This window comes from Aythya ferina (assembly GCF_964211825.1).
Source record: "Aythya ferina genome assembly, chromosome: 8".
Classification (NCBI taxonomy): Eukaryota; Metazoa; Chordata; class Aves; order Anseriformes; family Anatidae; genus Aythya; species Aythya ferina.
This window is the reverse complement of record NC_140304.1, coordinates 33,619,731-33,642,927: the sequence shown is the minus strand read 5'-3', so window position 1 is coordinate 33,642,927 and position 23,197 is coordinate 33,619,731. Positions and strand designations below refer to the sequence as shown.

The window sequence follows — 23,197 nt, the reverse complement described above, 5'->3', positions numbered from 1 at the left end:
CTCAGCATCTGTCAGCCACAGCTTGAAAAATTCAAGCATCAGAAATTTAAGTTTCATTGCAAATGATAAACAGCATCATCCACAGTTCCAGCTGCTGCCCATCTTAAGTCCTACGCTGAACTTCCCATTCACGTTCAGGCTCCAGAAGCAAGCATTTGACAGGCCATCTCCTCTCAGACTGAATTCCAAGTGCATAGCAAGAAAAGCAGAAACAAAAGCAATGTGCAGTGCATGCCTCCCCCTCCTCCCGCACCTGGTCACAAATCAATACTGACTTCGCCTAACCAAAAAGTGGCACCTTTAGAATAAAGCAGCATCTCTGGACTTGACTGTGGCTGACTTTTATTCCCCAGATACTCTTTTAATAAACAGATCTAGAAACATTTTTTTGTAGCTAAGTTATTCACTATTCTTTTGGAAATTCTCATGCAGCCACTCAAAAAATAATTATTGCTAGGATTAGCAGCTACACCACAGTACTAAAGACTAAATATGAAGATATGTCAGGACATTCCCACAAAGAAATACACAGAAAAAAGTGTTATGAAAGTGCAAATTTCTGGAAGCCTTTAATAAAGGACCTGCAACTGAAGACTGAGAATAGCAAATTAATTATTGCAGTGTTTGCAAGTACATAAGCTCAGACAAGTCAAGAAATACATTTAACAAAACAGAGGTAGACTTGTAACAATGTACTCTATACCAAAATTACATATTTAAGTCTTTTTAAGATTGCACACTGGGCAAGGTATTTTTCCACAGTACATTTAGCAAAAAAGTGATTGTTTGCACAAAAAAATGTGATGACACTTTCTACATACTGAATATTTATAAAGAAGTAAAAAATGGAAGAAAATTCTTAAGTTCTTAGTTTGTGTACATGCGATCTTCTTTAATCTGTAATCTGTTTAAGGAGATCTTCAAGAATTACAGTTGATTTAACAACTGAAGTTGACCACATCTCCTTCAGAGAAAAATTCCAACATTAATAGGATTCCAACCTAGTGTTCTACACTGTCATGCAGTATCACCCACACACTAATTCCCAGGGTGTCTCAGTCTACACCAGACTAGAAATTCTGAAGATAATTCTATTATATTTATGCATCATGGGAGAAAAATTAGCAAATTCCTATCTACTGAAGAGTGACCACTTTGATGAACAAGTGGTACTTGCAAAGGTAACCTGGCATGTGTTTTAAGTTTCTATTTGACTTTACAAATAAAGATCAGTGCTCTTATTCCCTTGCACTCAACAAAAAGCCTACCATGACTTTTTTTTTCCCCCCAAAGTCTGAAAAAAATTCCAGCCTTTGACCAAATAATTCATCAGGAAACTGGACGGCTAAAAGTAAAGTGCTTCTGTTTTGTTTTTAAACCTCATCTAAAAGATTTTGGAGAAATAAAGGTTTAGAAAAAAAACATATGTGAACATCCTCTTCATATGTGAACTCATTCTCTTTGAATTGCTGTACAAGTAGAGGTCTACCAAAAAGTTAGTGTCTATTTCTGTTCTTACTCTCTACTAACGTGAATAGGCTAGAAAAAACTAATCACTTGGTTTTAAAACTGTTGAACCAGCTTTAGACCTCCCTTAAGCATACATGTATAGACAGAGACTATCAAAGACTTCTACAGAGCTACCTTTTACTGTGTACCAGAATACCATTCGGTCTCAGCCAATGCATGGTAGATGTAAAGTAACAGGTTTCTGCAAAGACAAAAAGGACTTCATCCTTCAGAGAAATATTTCCCATGGCTAATTTTATTCTCAATTACACCATAATGAAGTGTTGTTTCAAAATCTACAAAAGCAGAATTTCAATCCAACAGCAACAAATTTAGGAACAACATTATATTCAGCTGCAAGTCACTGTCCTCTAAAGACTTTCTCTAGAATGATTAATGTTAGTGATTTTCATTATATGTACACTCAAGGTATCTTCCATTTAAAGTATCGGTGAAATTTTGCCTAAAGGGACTTCATCTATCAATAACTGAAAATGTTTTTATTTAATAGAACTTGTTGTTGTTTTCACTGGTATCAATTACTATCAGAAGTAAAAGCTTGCATCTCAGTATATAAAAGTGATAGCAAGCATTAACATGCAGAATTAAATACACGCATGTGTGACATTACATACATGGCTTAAGGGGTTTTCCCCATATTCTTTTAAAGTGCTTTGTGTGATCCACCATCAAAATATGCTTATGTAAAGACAGATACTACCGTGGTTGATATTGCAGGAACAGAAGAAATTAAACCAAACTATTGCTTTGACTTGATTATTCAAATAAAAACTCCCAAGGTCCATATATTTAAATAAAGGTTAGAAACGTTTCTACACCTCTATATATACAACCGAAGAACACGTTACACTCAGGTTATTAGAACAAGCTTGTTCTGATACAGTTTACAAAGTGACAAAGCTAACAGTAAAGCTACTGCTTTACTATAGTAAACACATCTCAAAGAATAATATGCTAAGCTTCAGAGATGACTTCCAATCAGTAAAACCAAAACAACAGAGCATCATCAACCTTCTGTCTCTGAGGCTTAGCTCACAAGCTCAGGCTGTACATTTATTCTTCGTAGGACATCTTCTGGCATACAGAATACAGGATTGACAGCTTTAATTTGTTCTTCTCCTAGTAAGGATAGTCCAGCAATTCCAAATAAAGTATGAAATGGATCCACCTGGGAGAAGAAAGAAAGTTTGTGTCCATTTCCAAAAGACCATTATTTTCTTCATTTGTATGGGATGAAGCTTCTGTTTGTTAGCAAGAGAACTGTAAGCCTGTATGGTGGAAGACGACACTACACAGCTGCAAACTGTCACTTGTATTGCCCACCAACATACAACAGCACAACTCCCACAGTATGCAGAGTTAAGATAGTATGATCTACCCAGAGAGGCAGACATGTCTCCGTTAACAACTGGATAGCAGAAGCAAATACAAAAAAAATTTAATAGGCAAATACAATCATCTACAAGTATTGCTTCCATAAATTCCCCATTGGGTCTTCAGCAACAGTATAATGCTGTTTAATGGTCTCTGAATAAAGAGCTGTGCTGTAAAAATCTTGAGAGCAGCAACCTACTATGCTATAAAAGTGAAAAGAAAAAACACAAAGAAGGAAAAATAAAAGTGCACCAGTTATTTGATACCAAAGTATTTCTTCACTTTATGAAGTTTCCCCAAAAGCATGCATCATCACCTAACTGCAGCAGACTACTCAGTCTCATTGCATAAGCATCCTGTCAGTGGAGTTAACTGGCCATTCTATGAGATCAAATCCAAAATTACCTGTGATACATGGTGCACCATACATTCTGTTTGTATTAATGGAACTTCTAGATCTTCTTGCAAAGGTTCTATGCTGCAGTAAACTGAGCTAGTTACCATGTTACATTCATATACACAAGCCCCAACTGCATGACAGCCTAAAAGGTTGAAACTATACTAGCATAACAAGCCTTGTTCCTCAGTAGTTTTGCAACCACATTACAGGTATGGCCAAAGCACATAGACATATATGCTTATTTGTTTCTTGCCAAAATTATAGAAAGGGTTAAGAAAAAAGTACACAAAATAATAAAGTACACTTGAGGACACGTGAGAGACTTTCCTTGTACAGACGGGCAGGCCTAGAAAGGCACTTATTTCCAACCAATACGTTTGCAAATTAAATGACAAATTCTACCTATTTATGAACAGACTATTCTTAGGAAGTATAGCTACTGCTGTCATCCTCCGCTGCTTTCTGCATTTTTTTCAAGCAAAAATACAAACAGGATAACTAGCTCTTATTATAATTCAGCAGGTTAAGTACTACCACTAAATTAAGTTACCAAGAACTGGTTGCTTGGAACTTAAGATGACAAGTGGTTCAAAATCTGAAATACAATCAATGTTAAACGCTACGATCTAGATTTAAAAAAAAAAAAAAAAAAAAAAAAAAAGGATCTGTCAGGAATTAAATCCTACAGGGGCAATGCCAAAACCTGTACACATTGACATTTTTATGGAAGTGCCCATATTTCAACAAGATATGGTAAAAAAAAAAAAAAGACTGGCAAAAATAATAAAAAAGACTAATAATATCCAAAAAAGGTGACAGCAATAGATACAGAAAACTCTGCAAATTTGTTCTTCTAGCACATCAGAAATAACTTAAGTTTAATCTCAAAGCCACAAATGCATTAAGATAAGTACCAAACTTTTCTTGGAGCATTCTGAAGAGTCTTTCTGCAAGTTCCTTAGACATATGAAAACCTATCAATGTTAACAATACCAAAATATTTTCCAAATGACAGACCAGAGTTAAAGAGATTTCTCTCTCCTCCAAGTGGGAAGGGTGTATCAGTTCACAAAGAAACAGAAAGCTACTCCAGTTCTTAGAGTCAGAATCATTTAGGTTGAAAAAGACCTCTAAGATCATCAACTATTAACCATGTTAATGCATTTGTGGAGGAAAGACATTGACAGCTGTAATAAAAATAGCTAAGATTTCCCCCAACCTTTTACAAATAAGCAGCCAAGTGTTCTAGAGTAGTTGCACTACAATCTCATAATAAATTTTATTTGACCCTTTGAAGATATGGTCTCTATTTGCCATTTTACCTATACAGTCTCGATTACTTGAAACCACAGAAAACAGACTAGCTAAAACATAATCGCTCTTTCAGGAGAGAGTACTGGGTCAGAGAAAAGGAAAAAATCCATACCAGCAGCATCTTCATAATGTTATCAAAGTTTCTTCCTCCCTCACTTAGGGCAATGCCAGTGAGAAGATTTATTTGGTGGCATTTAGGGATTCTGAGCACTGACTTACATGGATCAGGCAAAAGCACCACGAGATTTGAAGACAACTTGTGGTCTCTAGATGCTTGCAAATTGTTTAAAAAACTCAAGCCAGTATTTTTAGCAAGATCTTCTAAGTGGTCTTGTGAGACAGTGTGGTATGTGAACCGCAGCTGACTTCAGTGAGTGATACTCCAGAGCAAGTGCAATATAAAAATTGCATGTGCTCCCCATGGAAGCCTTCTAAAGCAACGCTACCTTATCCTTTCCCAACTACAGCATTTGCTGCAGCTCTGCAAAATGCTCAAACCTGGATCACAAGTTACATTCAAACATGAAACATGATTTTTAAGTTTAAAAATTCTATGAAGTAAACTTTATTTAAATTGAGAATTATTTACCATATCTCCTGGTCTGTCAGCAAATCCTCCTGTCTCCTCATCCTGGCAAGCCAAAATAAAGCTGCGCAGTTTCTCTCTGTCAATCCAATGTAGCCTACCAATCATCTTCAGAGATGCTAGAACCCACCATGAATAGCATACATCAGGTAACTGACAAACAGAGAAACAGTATTATTCAATTTTGTTTTAAACTTGATATTGCCTTTTTTTTTTTTTTGGTGATTCTGTAAACTCCTAGCTGTGCTATCATAACAACATTGTATAGAAACAAGACTTAAGAATTTCTCTGGATGTGTAAGAAGCAAGCTACTCAATGCAGTCTCTTTTTACATAATCTCTTTGCCTTTCCAAGAAAGCACAAGAATGTGTGGAACAGTCTTCACCTTGTGTGGGAAAGGCTAAAAATCTACAGCATCTTTTTTGTAAGTAAGAACAATCTTCTTATCAACCAGTGTTTTGTTTTTGTTTGTTTGTTTGTTTTTTTGAGGGGGGGGGGGGGGGGGAAGTTGTCTCTTTGCCAGTGGAGATTATTCCAGGTTACACCAATTTCTTACTGTGACAGGAAACACAATTATACCCAGGATTAACATCCAGTAAAGCACTGTTTTTTATACAAATCCTATGGAAGGCATCACTCCCAGTGTCATAAAATACCCAAACACTGATTTAATAGGACACTGGTTGCAGTGGTCAGCAAGACATACTTTAGTGCATACGTTCCTGAACTATAAAAAACAAAGGAGCACGCAAGCGCTACTGACAAAATGGAGAATCAAATCCTTTGAGGAATTTACAAAACATTTCATAAAAAGTCATGACATTTCCCAGAAAGCCATCAGCTTTAGAAAAATAGTCCCGATTAAGCCTTGAACAAACAGAAGAAGCCACCTAATACCTTCTCTGGTCGTCCGTTGAGACCTCCAGAAGGTAACTGACGTTCACAAAGCCACCAACCCAACAAGTCAGCGTTTATTTGATGCAACTGGTCCGTAATAGCCAGAAATCCTGTGCAACAATAGATCTAAAATTACAGACATAAGTGTTTTGTATATTTAAAAACTGAACACTTTAACAGACTAAATGCAGGAAGATCTTGAAGAATATAGTCCTGAAAACGTGATACAAACATGACATAAAATAAGCACATTTCACTTTTTAGAAAAGTTCTACTTTTCCATTAAAGTAAACCTAGCTTCTCATATCTACCTATTTGTTCATTTAATTCAACTAAGGGACTAGAAATGAACACTTGAGAAACAATACAGGTTCATCAATTGACATCAATAAAAAATGATAGATGTCAAAAACCAAGCACTTACAGGTACTACGTGATGCTCACTAATTTAAAACACTTCCATGTAAAATAAAACTTACCTGTCCCGCATGTGACTCAGAACCCGGTCTACAGCCAAATCCTCCATCAAAGTTCATACAGGACAAAACAAATTCTACTGCTTTCCCCACGTCAATAGTATCCAGTTTTCCCTGCAAGTCACAAAGCCGACTAATACATTGTATGTTCAGCACGGCTGATCAACAGAAACTTCAGCTATACACCAATAATAAAACATTGTACTTGTTCATGTGATGATTTAGGACTTACCAGAAGTGCAAGAGTTGCTGCAGCACAGAAGGAGAACCTTGTATCTATTTCTCCTAAAATACAGAAGTTCAGAATGACATTTTTATGACTAACAACAGTACTTTTAAAATCACCATGGAAAATATGGAACAAATATGCAAACAGCAACACAGATCGACCAAAATGTCCCCATACTCTTTCCTTTTACAACCCTTGATTATTTCCTCAATTTACAAAGTGCATGTTACAAGTCAAATGATCTGTTCACTGCACAGAACAGCAAACAAATTCTCTGCTGCCCTACTGGATAATGGCAGAGCAATGAACTCAAAAAGAAAAAAAAAAAGACAACTCTTGATTTGCCTTCTACATTTCATGCTCTCTGATCCTTATGTAGGCATCATTTTTGTTATTAGATCAAAAGTGACTAGAACTTCAAATTTTCTTTAACATACTTACACCTGGAAGTAAAACCAAAAAGTCACACCTATTGCTGAGAAAGTCTGTAATAATATATCTCTCCTAAAACACACAGTGGAAAATTAGTATTTTAAGTCACTACTTAAAACGTAATCCAGGCACAAACGTTTAACAAATGCCCTTTTTTTGTTGTTGTCAAACTGGTACGGGAGTTTCTTAAATCTACAAACTAGTAAAATGAATCCACACTGTTCTGTACTACATCAGGTATGTGCATTCCACAAATTTGATTCAGTACTTTAACCAAAAGGAGGCAGCAAACTACAATAGGTTTTAACACAGAGCCTAAAAGCTAACTTTACAGTAGCACAGATATACTACTGTGATATTAGCTGATGAATTTTACTAGAACAGTAACAAATGATATGCAACCTATTATTACAACTTAAGCTTTCCACAGGAATAAGTATTTTTAAAGCAACTAAATGATTATGCTACAGCTTAAAAGTTACCAGCTTTGTTCATAAGTAACTTATATGCAGAAACAAGAAAAGCAGGCTTTTTTCCTCGTTCTTATGTGGTGAAAAATGTACGACAGATAAAGGTCATAAGTGAGTTATGAAATAGCAAGCATAAAATATTCCTTAGGGAACGGTGTATCCGATGTATGAAAGTACTGTCAGTTAGAAGTGCCCAAATGTTTTCTACTTTAACAGCTGGAAAAAAAAATATATATATTTTTTTTTAATATGAATGAAACTCAAGTGTAGAATCCTTCAGAAATGAATAAAACAAGACTTCATTCTTCACAAAACCTCCTCTTTCATAACTCAGGAAATAAGTGTTCAAGCAAAAACATCATCCAAGATCACTTAAGTTCATAGACTTACACATGTCAACCTAGCTGCTTAATTTTAAAGATCTAAAAATTACCCCATTTATCTCCAGCAAATGATCCATCTTCTTTTTGCAGGTTCTGTATATATTCAACAATTTTATTTACATCAACGACATGGAGACTATCATATAAGATAAGAATCTGGAAAGAAAGCCACAGTAAAAATCAAAGAGAAGCAAAGGTTTGTCGAACATGTTTATTAAAAACAGTTTCTGGACTTGTAAGAGACTTAAACTAACTGATTATAAATAATATTTGCTAAGATTTATTAAAATTAGATTTGATGCTCTGCAGTTCATCTATCACTAGCAAAAAACTTCTGAAATTAAAATATAGACAATTCAAGCTGAACTCCATGCTTTGTAACTTCCTAGCTTCCAGCTCACCCTTTTAAAGCATAACCAGGTTTATTTATTTTTGTTAGCGTTATGTAAGACAACAGATTTATTTGATTATAGGTGAAATGTGTGATGGGATAACACCTTAGACTTCTAAGCATGCAGTTTGTGCAACGCTGCTATTCGTACATATGCAATTTAAACAGCCAGTAATATCACTTACAGCCAAAGCCTGCTAGCAGAGATTAATTTCTAATAGTTCTAATAGTTAGCTTGGTTTTGTTGTCTTTTTTTTTTTTTTTAAAAAAAGTCCTACATTCAAATTTTAAATGTAATATCAAATAGTAACAAATCAATAAAAAATATGAACAATATGAAGACACAAACTGCACAATTAATATATTCTGGAGGAAAAATAAAGTTCATACTAGGAAATACAAAGATCTCTGTGCTAGCATTGATTTGAGCCAGTAAACCACATCATTTTGAGCAGAAAAAACACAAAACACTATATAACTCCATCAGAAAATATAATACCCTAGCATGCTCCCTGAAAAGGAAATCTGAACACATTACCACTCATTGTGATCAAAGGAAGACATGGTGTGACCCTTTAAATATTCTGGATATGTAAATAGCACTAAATGGTGTTTATGAACTGAGAGTATGCATGCTCATTGCAACATGCTGGTTATGTGTAAAAATTTCAAACCAGGCATTTGTAATTTTCAACTCTTCATGTCGAGAGGTGCATTATTATCAAAATACCTCCTAGTAATATCAGGTATTAATCCAAGAACTATACTTCTCTAACACAAACATAAACAACCTCAAAATGTACCCCCTTCTCCATATATCTTCACAGAACCGTAAAATATCCTGAGTTGGAAGGGACCCGTAAGGATCATCAAGTCCAACTCCTGGCACCACACAGGTCTACCCAAAAATTCAGACCATATGACTGAGCACAGTACAAACACTTCTTAAACTCCGACAGGCTTGGTGCCATGACTACATCCCTCGGTAGGCTGTTCCAGTGTACGACAACCCTCAGTGAAGAGCCTCTTCCTGATACCCAGCCTGAACCTCCTCTGTCACAGCTTGACACCATTCCCTTGGGTCCTATCACTGGTGACTAGAGAATAGATTAGCACCTGCCCCTCCACTCCCCCTCGTGAGGAAGCTGTAGACCTCAATGAGGTCTCCCCTCAGCCTCCTCTTTTCCAGGAGGAACAGGCCAAGTGACCTCAGCCACTCCTCATAGATCTTCCCCTCCAGGCCCTTCACCATCTTAGTAGCAGCCCTATTAGCCCTATCTTATTAGGCTTTGTGAAAGGAATTTGATCGGAGAGTTTGGAAAAGCTCAAAGGCCGTAGCCTAAAGAAACTCTAGTTTCCTGGGTCTCAGAGTAATTCTAGAGCTAAAGTGGTGATAAACATCAACTTTAGATCAGATAATACATGCCAACAATCATCACTGACCCAAGAACACGTTTTTCTGTCCTACCTATGGGTTTCAAATCAAACACCATAGAACCCGAAACATTTTCTTCTTAAAACAGGATGTTTTAATAATGTAAACCAGGTAAATAGTGTTAACTTACTTGTAACAATATATAAATATCTCTTCACAGAGACTAGACTAGAGGTATACTGCACAAGCAAACCAGCAATTGTTTACAAGCGTTTGCACCTCTACATACTATTTCCGCTGCAGCTTACATAAGAAGGAAAAAAGACTAGATGGTGAGAAATTAAATCTACAATGGAGACTGCTATGGTGAAAAAAGATTGACAATATTTTTTTTCCCTCAAGGAAGGGGCACGCATCAAATACAACGTGTAGCGGACTGCTATGACATTTTAGCTATACAGAAAAAAAGCAGATTTGAAGAACACAGTGAGAACTAGCTACTATAACATGTCATTTGCATAGTACTAAAATGTAAACACGCTAGTTATACACCTTTATGTAAAACACATTTGTGTAATATTACCTAATTATGTTGTAATATGTAGCAACTGTACGTATTATACATGTATATGTATGTATACACGCAACAGTAAGAGACACACTTTTGAGCATGTATATATATATATATATATATAAATAATTCCTCTGGCCATACACATCTTTCACACCTCAATATAGTCTATTGAGAGCTTATAAAATCCAAAATTAATTAAAACTTATAGCTAAGAAATATTTCAAGATGACTGTTACAAAATTTTTCAAGAATGCAAAGTCACCAGTAAATGAACATTACCATCACAACTTCATCAAATCTGACAATTTTTTAAAGAAGTGACACAGCTAAATCCTAAAATTTTGTTCATTATACTTTTTTAAAATAAGGTACTGAAATAGTTTTTGCCATTAATATCAAATAGCACCTGGCTCCTAAATCTGCCATCATTAAAATTATTAATTACAAATAGTTGTTTCTACAGTTACCCTGTTACTTTTACCTGGACAGCACTCAGGGTATACAGAAGATGAGGATCGTGACCTATGCTGGCACTTATTCCACCACATTCATGTTGACAAGATTTGATGAAATCCAGAATTTCTTCTTTGTTCATTCGGTGCAGCTGTCCCATGAGATCCATGGCTGTCAGCCCCCAGTAAACACCACTCATCCTCAAATACTCCGACATACAGTACTCCTAAGAAGTGCTTTATTTTAGTTCTTAATCAGATAAGTACATCATCAAAATAGGAAATGAAAGTACATTTAACATTTACAGTTTATAATAGGCTAAATATTTTCCATCCCATAAAAAACTTCGTATGTAGCAAGCCCCCATACTCCATATATAACGTATGTTTGTGCATATACTTCATTCTCCTCCTTCCCTAGATTTTCTAGTTTATGGCCATCAAGCTAAATGCCAAGTTAAAACACATTCAAGTAGTAAGCCACCAATTCACTTCAGATCATGCATTATTCTCTTGGCATCCATGCTACCACTTAAGTCACTACCCAACAAGTCTCAAAAATAATAAATCTATCATTTAATGAAACTCCCTGACAAGTGCCACTACCTGAACTTTCACTAGAAATTGACTTTTTACCTAAACATTGGTTACATCACCTATACTACCTGTAAGCATTACTTTTTTCGTGCAGTTTTTTTAGGTGGCATGTATAACTACAGGAACGACATTAAGGTATTCTGTGGACAATAAAGATAGTTGTAACTTTTCTTTCTCCCAAACATATGCAGTTACTGACATTTTTCACCAAATGGAATCCAATTCCCGTGGGTTGCATCCAATGACTGACACCTACAGAAGCGATGCTAGTTGAAGTGTTCATCAAGCCCAGTCAGCACAAAGCCGTGTTGTACTAAGACTCAGTACACTGTCCTATGAAGCAGACACATGCAAATATACATATACTCCTTGTGCATTCTGAAGGAAGAAGGAGCAACAAGTAGTACACTTCCAAGGTCTCAGAGTAATTCTAGAGCTAAATCAATAATCTTCACATTTATGCTCAGATAATACATGCCAAAACTCATCACAGACCTGGGAAAATCAATAAAGCGCTTTTCCTCTTACACTTTGGATCGCAGGGCAATAAACAATTGGCACGTGAATACACATTTAATCCATACTCAAAACGAGTAAACAAGGCTGATTACTACTGTTAATAAAACCACAACTGTGCTAAAACAAATTGGTACCTACATAATCATCTTTCTTTGTCCCATACGAAGCTATGTAGTCTGCATGTTTCTCCCAAAGTAATGTGCTCGGGGCATCAGGTTTTATTACAACATCCTTCTGCGGTGTCCCCTTTAGAAAGTACCAACAAAGGGTCAGTTGTATGGCCAGTTCAAGACATTATAGCATCTCTTGACGTTTAGGTATAGCTTAGTCAGCTGGTAGCAGAAAGAAATACTTCCTGGTGTACTTTGAGCATGGGGTTGATCCCATCTCACTCCTGTCACTTCTCCGTCCAGCTAAATCCTTCCTAGAGGAAGGGGGCTAACAGTTTTTTTTAAATAACGCTAAGAAAAGCCGTTAGTTTACCAGCGATAAACTCAACGCGCAAAACGAGCCCTTCACCACGCGCCGGAAGGGCGCCGCGCCCCTAAGGCGATTCCCAGGCCCGACACAGGCCCCGAGAGCCCTCAGCGCCGGGCCGCCGCTCGGGGCAGCCCTGCCGCGCCCGGCGCCGGGCTATCACCCGGCCCGCCTCGGGCGGGCGCCAGGCGCGCTCCCGGCCCGCGACACCCCCGGACTCGGAGCGGTGAGCGCCAACGGCGCCGGCCCCGAGGCCCGCAAGGCCGCTCGCCCGCGCCGGCCCCACGGTAATGCCGAGCAGAGGCGCTGCCAGAAAGCCGCGCGCGCCACCCCAAGGGCGCCGCCACCCTCGACGCGGGCTCGCTCGCCGCCGCGCCGCGCCCGACACCCACCATGCTCGCTGCCCGCGCCGGAAAGGGCGCTGCAACGCGGGGCGGGGCATCAAGTATGGCCCGGCGAGGCCCCCCTGTAGCTGCCCGCGAGCTGCCGCCCGGGCCGCGCGCCAACGGCCCCGCGCGCCCGGGCCGAGGCCGCGCCAGGGGTACGGCAGGGCGCCGCCGCCTTGTGGCCGGGCGCGCGGAGACCCTCAGCTGCCCGAGCCTAGCGCGGCCGCTCCCGGCGGGGCGGCGGCCGTTCCAGTCCCCGTGGTGGGCGGGCAGGGCCGCGGCTAGGACCCGCGGGCGGGGCGGGGCGGGGTGGGGTGGGGCGGTCGCCTAGTGCCGGTGCCGAGGCCGAGGCTGAGGCTGAGGCCGGCTGTCGCTACGGTCGGCTGAGGCAGCCGGATTTGGCGTCTGAGCGGTGGCGTTCGGGCTCGCCGCAGCCAAAGGTTATCTTGAAGCAACGCTGGGCGTAAATCTGCAGCGTGGTAATTCCAACCGCGCACTTTCTTGCGTCGAGGTAAACACAGCAAGTGTTCAGAAATAACTTCGGTTTCTGTCTGGCACCTCGGTTCTACGGAAAAGCAAATGCGAGAATTGGGTTACCACAGGACAGGTATAGGAAAAGTTCATTCATTCAAAAAACAAACGAACAAACAAACCTTTGCTTCATAATTAAAACCGATATGACCATGCTGTTAATTACAACTGCACCAAAAGAGGAGTGGGCAGCAGTCTGAGGGAGGTGATTGTCCCCTCTACTCTTATGTTGATTTAGATCTAGATTTAGATTTAGATTACAGGTTAAGAGGAAATTCTTCCCTTAGAGGGTGGTGAGGCATTGGCACAGGTTGCCCAGAGAGGTTGTGGATACCCCATCCCTGGAGGTGTTCAAGACCAAATTGGATGAGGCCCTGAGCAACCTGATCTACTAGGTGGCATCCCTTCCTATGGCAAGGGGGTTGGAATTACATGATCTTTAAGGTTCCTTCCCACCTGAGCCATTCTATGTTTGATTTGAAGGCACGTGTGGGAGACAGAACCATATCGGGCTGCAACAGCATTTTGAGACCATCCAAGAAAAATTATGTATAACGCTTAACCAGGATGCTACATTGTTAATCTTCCTGTGGTAAATAGGATGCTGATTTATAATGCTTAAAAATTATTTAAGGAACTAATTTCCCAGGAAGCCTACCTGAGAAATAAGCAATGCAAAACTCATACCTGTGGACAACAATTGTATCATGTAGCACTAAATTCAGGTAACGGATGAAAGACCACACTGAAGCAAGAACATTTTGGTGAGAAATTGCAAATGAATTGACAGAACTGTTGGGGTTTCAAGGCACTTCTGGAGATCATCTAGTGCAGCCCTTATGCTTGCTTAAGCAGGGTCACCTAGAGCAGGACCACGTCCAGTTGAGTTTTGAGTATTTCCGCAGGTGGAGATTCCACAACACTTCTGCGCAACTTTCTGCCAGTGTTTAACCACCCTCACTGTTTAATAATGTTTTCTTCTGTAACATTTACAAATACGGTTTAATTCCCATTTGAGTTGAAGTTCTGCTTATACAAACCTTGTATTTCTCTTAAACTCCTACATCTCCACTTGAAAGGGAAATAACAAGTATTAATTTTTGGTGAGTGAATTAGGATGGTTTTCCAGGTACTATTTACTATTTCCTTACTGAATGTGTCTGATTAAATATTCCTTGACTTTCTACAAATGTTACTGTTTCTTTACAAACCAAAATGGGCTAAGCTGTGAGTAGACATTAAAAAAAAAAAAAAAAAAAAAGTTTAGACAGAATCACAGAATTACTAGGTTGGAAGAGACCTCAAGATCATCAAGTCCAACCTCTGACCTAACGCTAACAATCCCCACTAAACCATATCCCTAAGCTCTACATCTAAACGTCTTTTAAAGACTTCCAGGGATGGTGACTCCACCACTTCCCTGGGCAGCCCGTTCCAATGTCTAACAACCCTTTCAGTAAAGAAGTTCTTCCTAAGATCCAACCTAAAACTCCCCTGGCGCAACTTGAGCCCATTCCCCCTCGTCCTGTCACCAGGCACGTGGGAGAACAGGCCAACCCCCACCTCGCTACAGCCTCCTTTGAGGTACCTGTAGAGAGCGATAAGGTCGCCCCTGAGCCTCCTCTTCTCCAGGCTGAACAAGCCCAGCTCCCTCAGCCGCTCCTCGTAGGACTTGTTCTCCAGGCCCCTCACCAGCTTCATCACCCTTCTCTGGACCCGCTCAAGCACCTCGATGTCCTTCTTGTAGCGAGGGGCCCAAAACTGAACACAGCACTCGAGGTGCGGCCTCACCAGAGCCGAGTACAGGGGGACGATCACCTCCCTAGCCCTGCTGGTCACACTGTTCCTGATACAAGCCAGGATGCTGTTGGCCTTCTTGGCCACCTGAGCACACTGCTGTCTCATATTCAGCCGACTATCCACCATCACTCCCAGGTCCTTCTCTGCCTGGCAGCTCTCCAACCACTCATCTCCCAGCCTGTAGCTCTGCTTGGGGTTATTGCACCCCAGGTGCAGGACCCGGCACTTGGCCTTGTTGAACTTCATGCAGTTGACCTCAGCCCATCAGTGCAGCCTATCCAGATCCTCCTGCAGAGCCTTCCTACCCTCGAGCAGATCGACACACGCACCTAACTTGGTGTCATAAACACCAAGGAACATTTAGAAACATGTGTTTAAGAAAGAAACATTTAGAAACATGTGTTTAGGAACATTCTACAATGTAGCAGTTATACTTGCATGCGTTATTGGTTCCTCTGTCATTCTTCGTAAGTGTTTTTTCTGCTGCTGCTCATTTCCTGCAGTGATTACTTGTATTCGCTGAAATAAAATATGTAGACCATTAATTCATCTTTTTTTAAGTGCACAGACTGTAGCTTAAAGGAGGTAAGAAAAAGTTGAACTTTCTCCTAGGGAATTTGCTTCAATAGCAGTTTGAACCCTTGTTCATCCATAAGCTAACTCTTCCCATAATAAGGCACACTTCAAATCTGCTACAGCCAAGACCACCTACAGTGGGAATATTTCATTTACTAAAATGGGTTTAAAGTGAAACATATCAGTGATTTACTCAGAAATTATGAAAAACACATTTCCCCATAACCTTTTGATTGTGCTCTTTGTTTAATAAGACATTCGCATGCAAACTTTTTAAATAAAGTTTTCTGACAATAGTAACAGGTAATTTCAAGATTCCACAGTTCCACAGCTACTGTGAGATTAATATGGGACAAGTTGCACAAAATGGTAAAAATGTACCACTTTAATTTTTTTGACTACTTGTAAGAATTTTCGTAAGAGTCCTTTGGAAGAAATAGTTACAAAGTCTCCTTCTGCAGTTCTTTGCACCAGCCTCATTTTTCCTACACTGAATAACTTTGTATTATCAGTAAATACTATCACTTCACTGTTGACCTCCTTTTCCAGATTATTTGTAGATATTCCAAATAGCAAAGACCAAAAAGAAAAGCCATGCTGCTCACTTTTCCCTACAAAACCTGATGATTTTTCAAATTCACTTTGGAAGTTCAAGCATTTTCTATCAACCAAGCATCCCTTGTTCACACATTCATTCGCTGCCTCAGCAAACTCCAATTATTTTATGAGGTATGACTTCCTTTGACAGAAACCCTTCTCTAGCACATCCACATCACATTTATCTGTGTCCAATATTTCTGTGCTTCATACTTGCACTTAATTTGTGTGGTTTATCAGGCTTACTAGTACATATTTTTTCCAGATCTCTCTTGGAGGCCCTTTAAAGCAATGGTGTCCAACTTGCCCCTTGTAAGTTTTCATTTAATAACCAAATGATTCTGCACTGCAGTAGTCCAGCTATTTCACCCTTAAGTTTCCCTAGAATTTGTGGCTGAATAAATGTGATCTTCACAATTGCTCCTTTTGTCTCTTTGCTCCTTAACCTTGTTAATTTAATTTTTCATAGAAGATAAAAGACTCTGATGAGTCTTGAAAAAAAGACTCCTACAGACAGTTCCCCATTTTCTTTTTCAGATAATATAAATGCAAAATAGAGAATCATTTAACATTTTTTCATGGTTACTCATACATTTAAGCACTGCCAAAGTACTGCTGTAGTGTGCCTAATCTAAACAGGAAAACTGTCCTTGAATAAACTCTTAAATTGCTCCAGTCTGTGTCAGAGACTAGATCAAAATATGACCTGCAATTTCTCTGCCTAATCAGTTGACGCAGCACATGACGGGAACATTAGGCAGCTGTAATCATGGTAGAAAATCTGCTTATAAATTGGTAAATCACAATGATTTAGCAATCATCCTGATTACATCCACACCTACTAACACTTGTACGTGTTAACTTTCCTAATGATTAAATTTGGATTGTTAGTATGCAACCATTTTATGTAGAATCCGTAATTACCCATGTAAATCTTATCTAATGCCTTTTCTTTGTTTTATTTTACAGATTAAAGAGAATGTTTACTTACCACAGATTTCTGGTGTGTGTGAATTCATAAGACCAAGTTCACAAGCCCATTTTATGAGTGGGAGAGGATACTGAAGTAGGAAAAATTACCTTCCAGTTCAGCACAGTTAACATTTTAAATTTTATTCAGATTAAGATAAAAATGTATTTTCCCTGTACTGTATGATAGATTCATCTCTCCAGTTTTGTCGCATTGTGCAGCAACAGGAATAGTGTCCTCCACAACAATTTTATTATGAGCAGCAGCTTGAAACTCTTTCTGCTTGTAAGTTCTATTAAATTAAAAAAAAAAAAAAAAAAAAAAGGTCAAAATTCCATATTATCTTTAATTTTGCCAGTTGCCAGACGATGAGAAAAGAGAAAAGCCTCAGTTCCTTCCAGGGCAATTCCAGGGCAATCCAAACCACCACTTCTGGGACCAAAAAAGAAACAAACAAACAAAAAAAAAAAAATTCAAGTTGGTTACAAAGTCAAGAGGCTATAATGCATCTCAACATAGTGAAAAAAAGGATTTTCAGAAAATCCTAAAAACATCTGTAAAGTTAAAAGAAGAAATGCAGGAAGACCACTGCTAGGCATAGAAGGAGAAGCTATGACATAACTGAACGCTAAACTGCTAAGTGATTTTGTTAATAGTTCAGGACTGCGTTTTCCAGTAGGCAATACATTATTCATTTGGAGTTTTCATGAACCACAGCCATTGAAAAATGGTATCTTGCTTTACTCGAGTTGTGTCACTACTATCACTGTTACACGGAAGAAGACAAAACAAGAAACAAGAAAGACCTTGTTGCTTCAGAATTTTATACCTTATATAGAAAAAGACAAGATGATGTTGAAAAAAAACAGATAATTGTATTCACTTTTTTTTTTTTTTTTTTTTTTTTTTTAAGGAACAGCCCTTGATACAGTCAAACATAGCTTTGTCATCAGATATTTTTGTCTAAACTAGAAAAAGTACTGATTTCAAAATAGTGCTAAAGGTGATATGTCTATGTGAAAGATGCTGTCAACTTTACAATAGAGAACATACATCTGTTGTTTTTTCCTGCCAGAGTCGTATGCAAGGTTAACACTGAAGGTTACTCTGAAAAAAATCATCACTCCCCCCACAAATAGAAATATGAATTGGACAGGTGGGACTCATACTTGGAGTGGCACAAGTGACCAAGTGACAAAGGATCAGTTTTTAGCATGTAAGATTTGGGTGACGATCTATTATTCTGTCAACTTTCCCATTGTTTGACTCAGTGGGACATTTAGATTCAATGACAAGTTTACTAGTGACACTCAAATGCAACTACCACAGCATTTCCTTGGTTTAGTACATAAGCTCTGTCACAATCAGAAATGTGACCATTAAAGTGACAAGATCACCACTGGAATAACCTCCTGTCCGGAAAAAGGGTATGACAGAACATGCAAGTGAAGTAATCACTTGCATGTCATACATGCAAGTGAAGCAATCTTTATTACCTTAATGTCAAAAGAACTACTGAAGTTGTTCACAAAGCTGTACATCACAGAAAAAGATAGGACAATAAAGTAAGGTCACTAACCTTGATTCTCCATCACATAACTCAGGACAAAAAAAAATAAGAGTTGTCAAAAACAGTTTGTTGCTGGGGTAATATGTCAGGAAGCTGGACTTGAAATACCAATCTCCTATGGTACGCATTAACTGTCTGTGGGCTTCCCCTTCCTAAAGCATTTTGTTTCATCTGTGAAACACTCAACTGTCTTGAGATGGAGCTTTATTCCATAAATGACACTGTCATGGAAACACTTTTGACATTTAGGCTGTGTCACCCTGGGGCTAGGCCACACTTGTTGATGATGAGCTCTGGGTGAGGACCCTTCAACTTTTACCTAATTCACAAATGACTCTGGAAATGAGGAAACCAGAAAAAAAGGCCAGCGTAGAAACTAAACAAGGTACTACCTGAGTTTTGAATCATTTTTACTTTCTAGTTTGAAACTAGGAGGTTACTGGTGGTTCAGTAACTTCTCTGTATAAGCAGTATTTTTACTCTATAGGGGAATGTCAGTACTTCAGAAAAGCAACTTTTATATACCGCACATATAAAAGAATAGCATAGGTAGAACAGCTAAGCACGTTTAAAGAAATGCATTGTATAAAATGTTCTATCTGTAAACCCTGACAATTTGAAGCTGTCTCCGCCATGTAAGTGGGAAGCAGAGGGTACCAGACCTACACATATTTTTCTAAACACTTCACAGCATGCCTTTTGGTGCACGGAGAGTCCCAGGGCTGTGCAACAACTCAGCTAAAGAATAAAGCATGGGAGACCATGAAGGCTGTAAACAGATGGATCAAAATGCAGAGGCAGGAAAAACAGAACTGAGCGCGGATTTCCTCACGGCCAGGAGTGGGCAGTGACGGCCGGCAGCGAGACGGTCGAGGAGGGAGCGTGGCTCTGCCCTTGGCCCCACTGAAGGCGCTCCTGTCCCACGGCCCCTCGCCCTCCAGCGCCGCCGCGGCGTGCGGCCCTTCCCAGCCAGCAGCGCCCGGTCCCGTCTCGCCCTCCCTGGGACCCGCATCCCGTCGCCGCCCGGCCCGGTCCGGCCCAGACCGACCGTTCTCCCGAGCGGCTCTGAACGCCGGCATCCCGGGAAGAGTGGCCGAGCGGCCGGGGAAGCTCCCGGCGATGCCTGGCGGGGCGGGACTCTCGGAGAGCGGGCGCCAGCGCCGCGCCGGCCGAGACCCGGGTGCGGAAGGTCCGCGGGCTCGGGGCCGGAGCCGGGGCCGGGGCCGCCTCGCCGCGGTGCTCCCCTCGGCAAGCCCGCAGTGTCCCCGCCTGGAGCGTCGGGTGGGGGCTTGCAGGCTGTTTGCGGTCCGGGCCGCGGCGGAGGTCGGCGGGGAGAGGGAGGCGAGGGCGCAGCGGTTTGTACGCGCCCGGCCGTGGTCGCTGAGGCCCTCCTGCCAGCTGTGGCGTTTACCTACGGTATGGCGTGTTCCATCGCCTTCCAACGCCTGCGAAGTGCGGTGGCCTGATGGCGAGAGAGAGCCCATTTGCTCTCTGTATACCGAGTCTCCTGGGCTGTTTCCAGCCACCTACATCTTAGCCCTGTTACCAGAAAAGTCCTTGTGGCCGATTTATAGTATTTTTGCCCCTCAGGGACCCATAACTTTATATTTTAGATATGTACCAGGCACTTGGGCATGACTGGGACTGGGGCATGGGTTTTGCTCAGCCTCAGCTCCTGTCTGTCACAATTTTCAGTTCTGTGCACAAACCACAGCATGTACCTGGGACTGGTCTCATTCCAATAACTTACCAACTCCTTATTAAAGAAGAACAAAGTCTACTGGCTTAGCTAGGCTTTTAAAACTTGAGTTTAGTACAAACATGAACTTTAACACATTTGAGATGTGGTAGTGATGTGTATATCATGTTGATAGCCATGTAAAATGTGTTTATGAATGCTGTCAGTTCTGGCTGTATGTTGAAACAAAAGCACTGATTTTGTAAATTAACTGCAATGTATAAAATACAGTCTTTTGAACATTATTGCTTCACTGCAATAAATCAATGTTACCTAGGGTTTTATTAAAATAATGCTTTCAAGAGAGAAATAGCTTCTTTGATGTCTCTGTGAATGACCTTGTTTGGAATATATATATATAAATTTAATTACTCTAATATAAGACACTTCTCTGGGAGCTGTATTTTGGATAATGCTTTATTTTGCAAAACAGCTCAAAGTAAGGTGACCCAAATATTTTTAGCACTGTTATTGTCTTGGTATGTTTGATTCTTGAAGTCTTGTCTTGTTACTGACAGTTACAACTTTTGAATTGGTACTTATTACAGTAAAATCACTTCAGTAGGAAGCAAGCCGTGTAAGAGTGGTTTGTTTGTTTGTTTGTTTGTTTGTTTGTTTGTTTTCATGGATATCAACTAATGAAACAGGGGGTGGTTGCAATGTTGCATAGCATTTATCCTGGCACAATTCCAGGTCTTTACTGAATGGAGTCGTGTCAGTAGTGTCAACTTAGTGCACAGACTACTGATTTTTCATTCCAATATCAGTGGATTTTTTCCCTGTACTTTAAGGGTAATTGAGGAAATGTCATAGGCATAATTTTTAACTTTTTGCTACCTGGGTGCTTCATAAATATTTTTTATGTACTTCCTGTTTTAAATCTAGTTTAAAGTACACTGTACCATTGGATTGTGTGGCTATGGGGCTTTTAAATACCTGTGTTCTGTGCTCCTTTTTGTATATAGGGTTCTGTTCCATACGTCATGTTTCTGACTGTGGTGTGGAGAATTAAATACCAAACAATACACTTTCTATTCATATATTGCATATATGTTATTTATATGGTTTCTGTATTCCATTAACTTGGTATGCCTTAGATGGTTTATCATTACAACAGCCCCGTGGTATAAGGAAACATATTCAACCAATTTTAAAAAACAATAATTTTGGTAAACAGCACGTCTTTTACTATGGGTATTCTAAATAAAATTACACACAAAACAAAATTCTAAAGGTGGGTAGATGGCTTCAGAATCTATATTAAAAACTAATGTCATAGGAAATATATACTGTCATAGGTGTTAAGCAACTCTGGCTGCCTGAGTCAGGTACCTGAACACCTGTAAGGATGTTACACTAAATGTATTTACTAGCTGCAGGATGGTATTTAAATTCTATAGTGCTCAGAATTGAGACATTATTTCTAGGTGCCTTCTAGATTAGGATCCACAACCCTTCATTAAGTAAATAATGTTGTCTGCATGAGGTTAAAAGACAGCTTGGAATGGGGTTGAAGACATTCCTAAGTCTGAGAGACTGACTAAATCAGTACACTGAAGGAATGTTTACATTAGGATCATAGAATAGCAGAACGGTTTGTGTTGGAAGGGACCTTAAAGACCATCTGGTTCTAACCCCCCTGCCATGGAACCTCCCACTAGATCAAGTTGGATGGGGTTTTTGCACAGCCTGGTCTTGAATACTTCTAGGGATGGGGCATCCACAGCTTCTCTGGGTGACCTCTTCCAGTGCCTCACCACCTTCATGGTGAGGAATTTCTTTTTATATTTAACTGAACCTACTTCTTTTTTTTTTTTTTTTTTTTTTTTTTTTAAGTTGAAAACCATTACCCCTTGTCCTGTCACTACCATCCCTGATAAAGTCTCTCCTCATCATTTCTGTAGGCCCCCTTTAAATGCTGAATGGCTGCTATAAGGTCTATTTGGAGCTTTCTCTTTAGGCTAAATAACCTCAACATTCTCAGCCTTTCTTCACAGGAGATTCGTTCTGCATTAGGAGTCTCCTTTGTTAGGAAATAATGTGGACTAATGCTTTTGGATTTATAGGGTAAAATAGTGAGATTCAAGTCCTACTAAGCATTTGGGAGGGTTTTTGCTTTGGGCTGCACTGAATACCCCCTAGGGAGGGTCTGGAGCTCATCAAATGCACTCCTAGAGCATGTCCAGCTAGTTTAATCCAAAGTTCAGTTAATGTGCTTTGAAATGTCTTTGTGAACCGCGAACTAGGGGAGTTCGCCCGGCCGCTCAGCACGGGCCGCCCGGACAGCTCCGCCGGGGGCCGCGGGCGGGAGGCGCTTCCCGCGGCCGCTCCGGGGCCGGCGAGGCCAAGGCCGAGGCAGGAGCGGCTTCAGAACGGCCCAGTTCCTACCAGCGGCAAAACCTCCAGGCTACGGGCACGGGCCAGGAAAGGGGGAGCCTTCTCCGCCTTGACTGCGGCACGGGCGCCCGCCGCAGCCGAGCGGAGCCGATCCTGCTGCTGCTGCCCGTCACGTTCCGCGGGGCAGAGCGCTCCTCCCGGCAGCGCCAGGCGGC

General features: G+C 40.3%; 1 protein-coding gene across 2 annotated transcripts; it reads right to left on the bottom strand.

Annotated features, from left to right (window-relative positions):
- Positions 1 to 541: 541 nt before the first annotated feature.
- On the bottom strand, positions 542 to 13,001 carry RABGGTB (Rab geranylgeranyltransferase subunit beta). 2 transcript variants are annotated; one of them, XM_084527814.1, is made up of 9 exons: positions 12,870 to 13,001; positions 12,139 to 12,246; positions 10,914 to 11,111; positions 8,143 to 8,248; positions 6,811 to 6,863; positions 6,582 to 6,692; positions 6,103 to 6,228; positions 5,208 to 5,357; positions 542 to 2,698 (listed from the first exon to the last, which is right to left on the bottom strand). In XM_084527814.1, exons 1-9 carry the CDS (start codon positions 12,870 to 12,872, stop codon positions 2,558 to 2,560), a joined length of 996 nt encoding a protein of 331 aa, XP_084383940.1. In that variant the 5' UTR covers positions 12,873 to 13,001; the 3' UTR covers positions 542 to 2,557. The 2 variants fall into 2 exon arrangements, with proteins under 2 accessions (XP_084383940.1, XP_084383941.1); XM_084527815.1 differs by lacking the exons at positions 12,139 to 12,246; positions 12,870 to 13,001 and adding an exon at positions 11,681 to 11,907.
- Between the last annotated feature and the right edge of the window lie 10,196 nt (positions 13,002 to 23,197).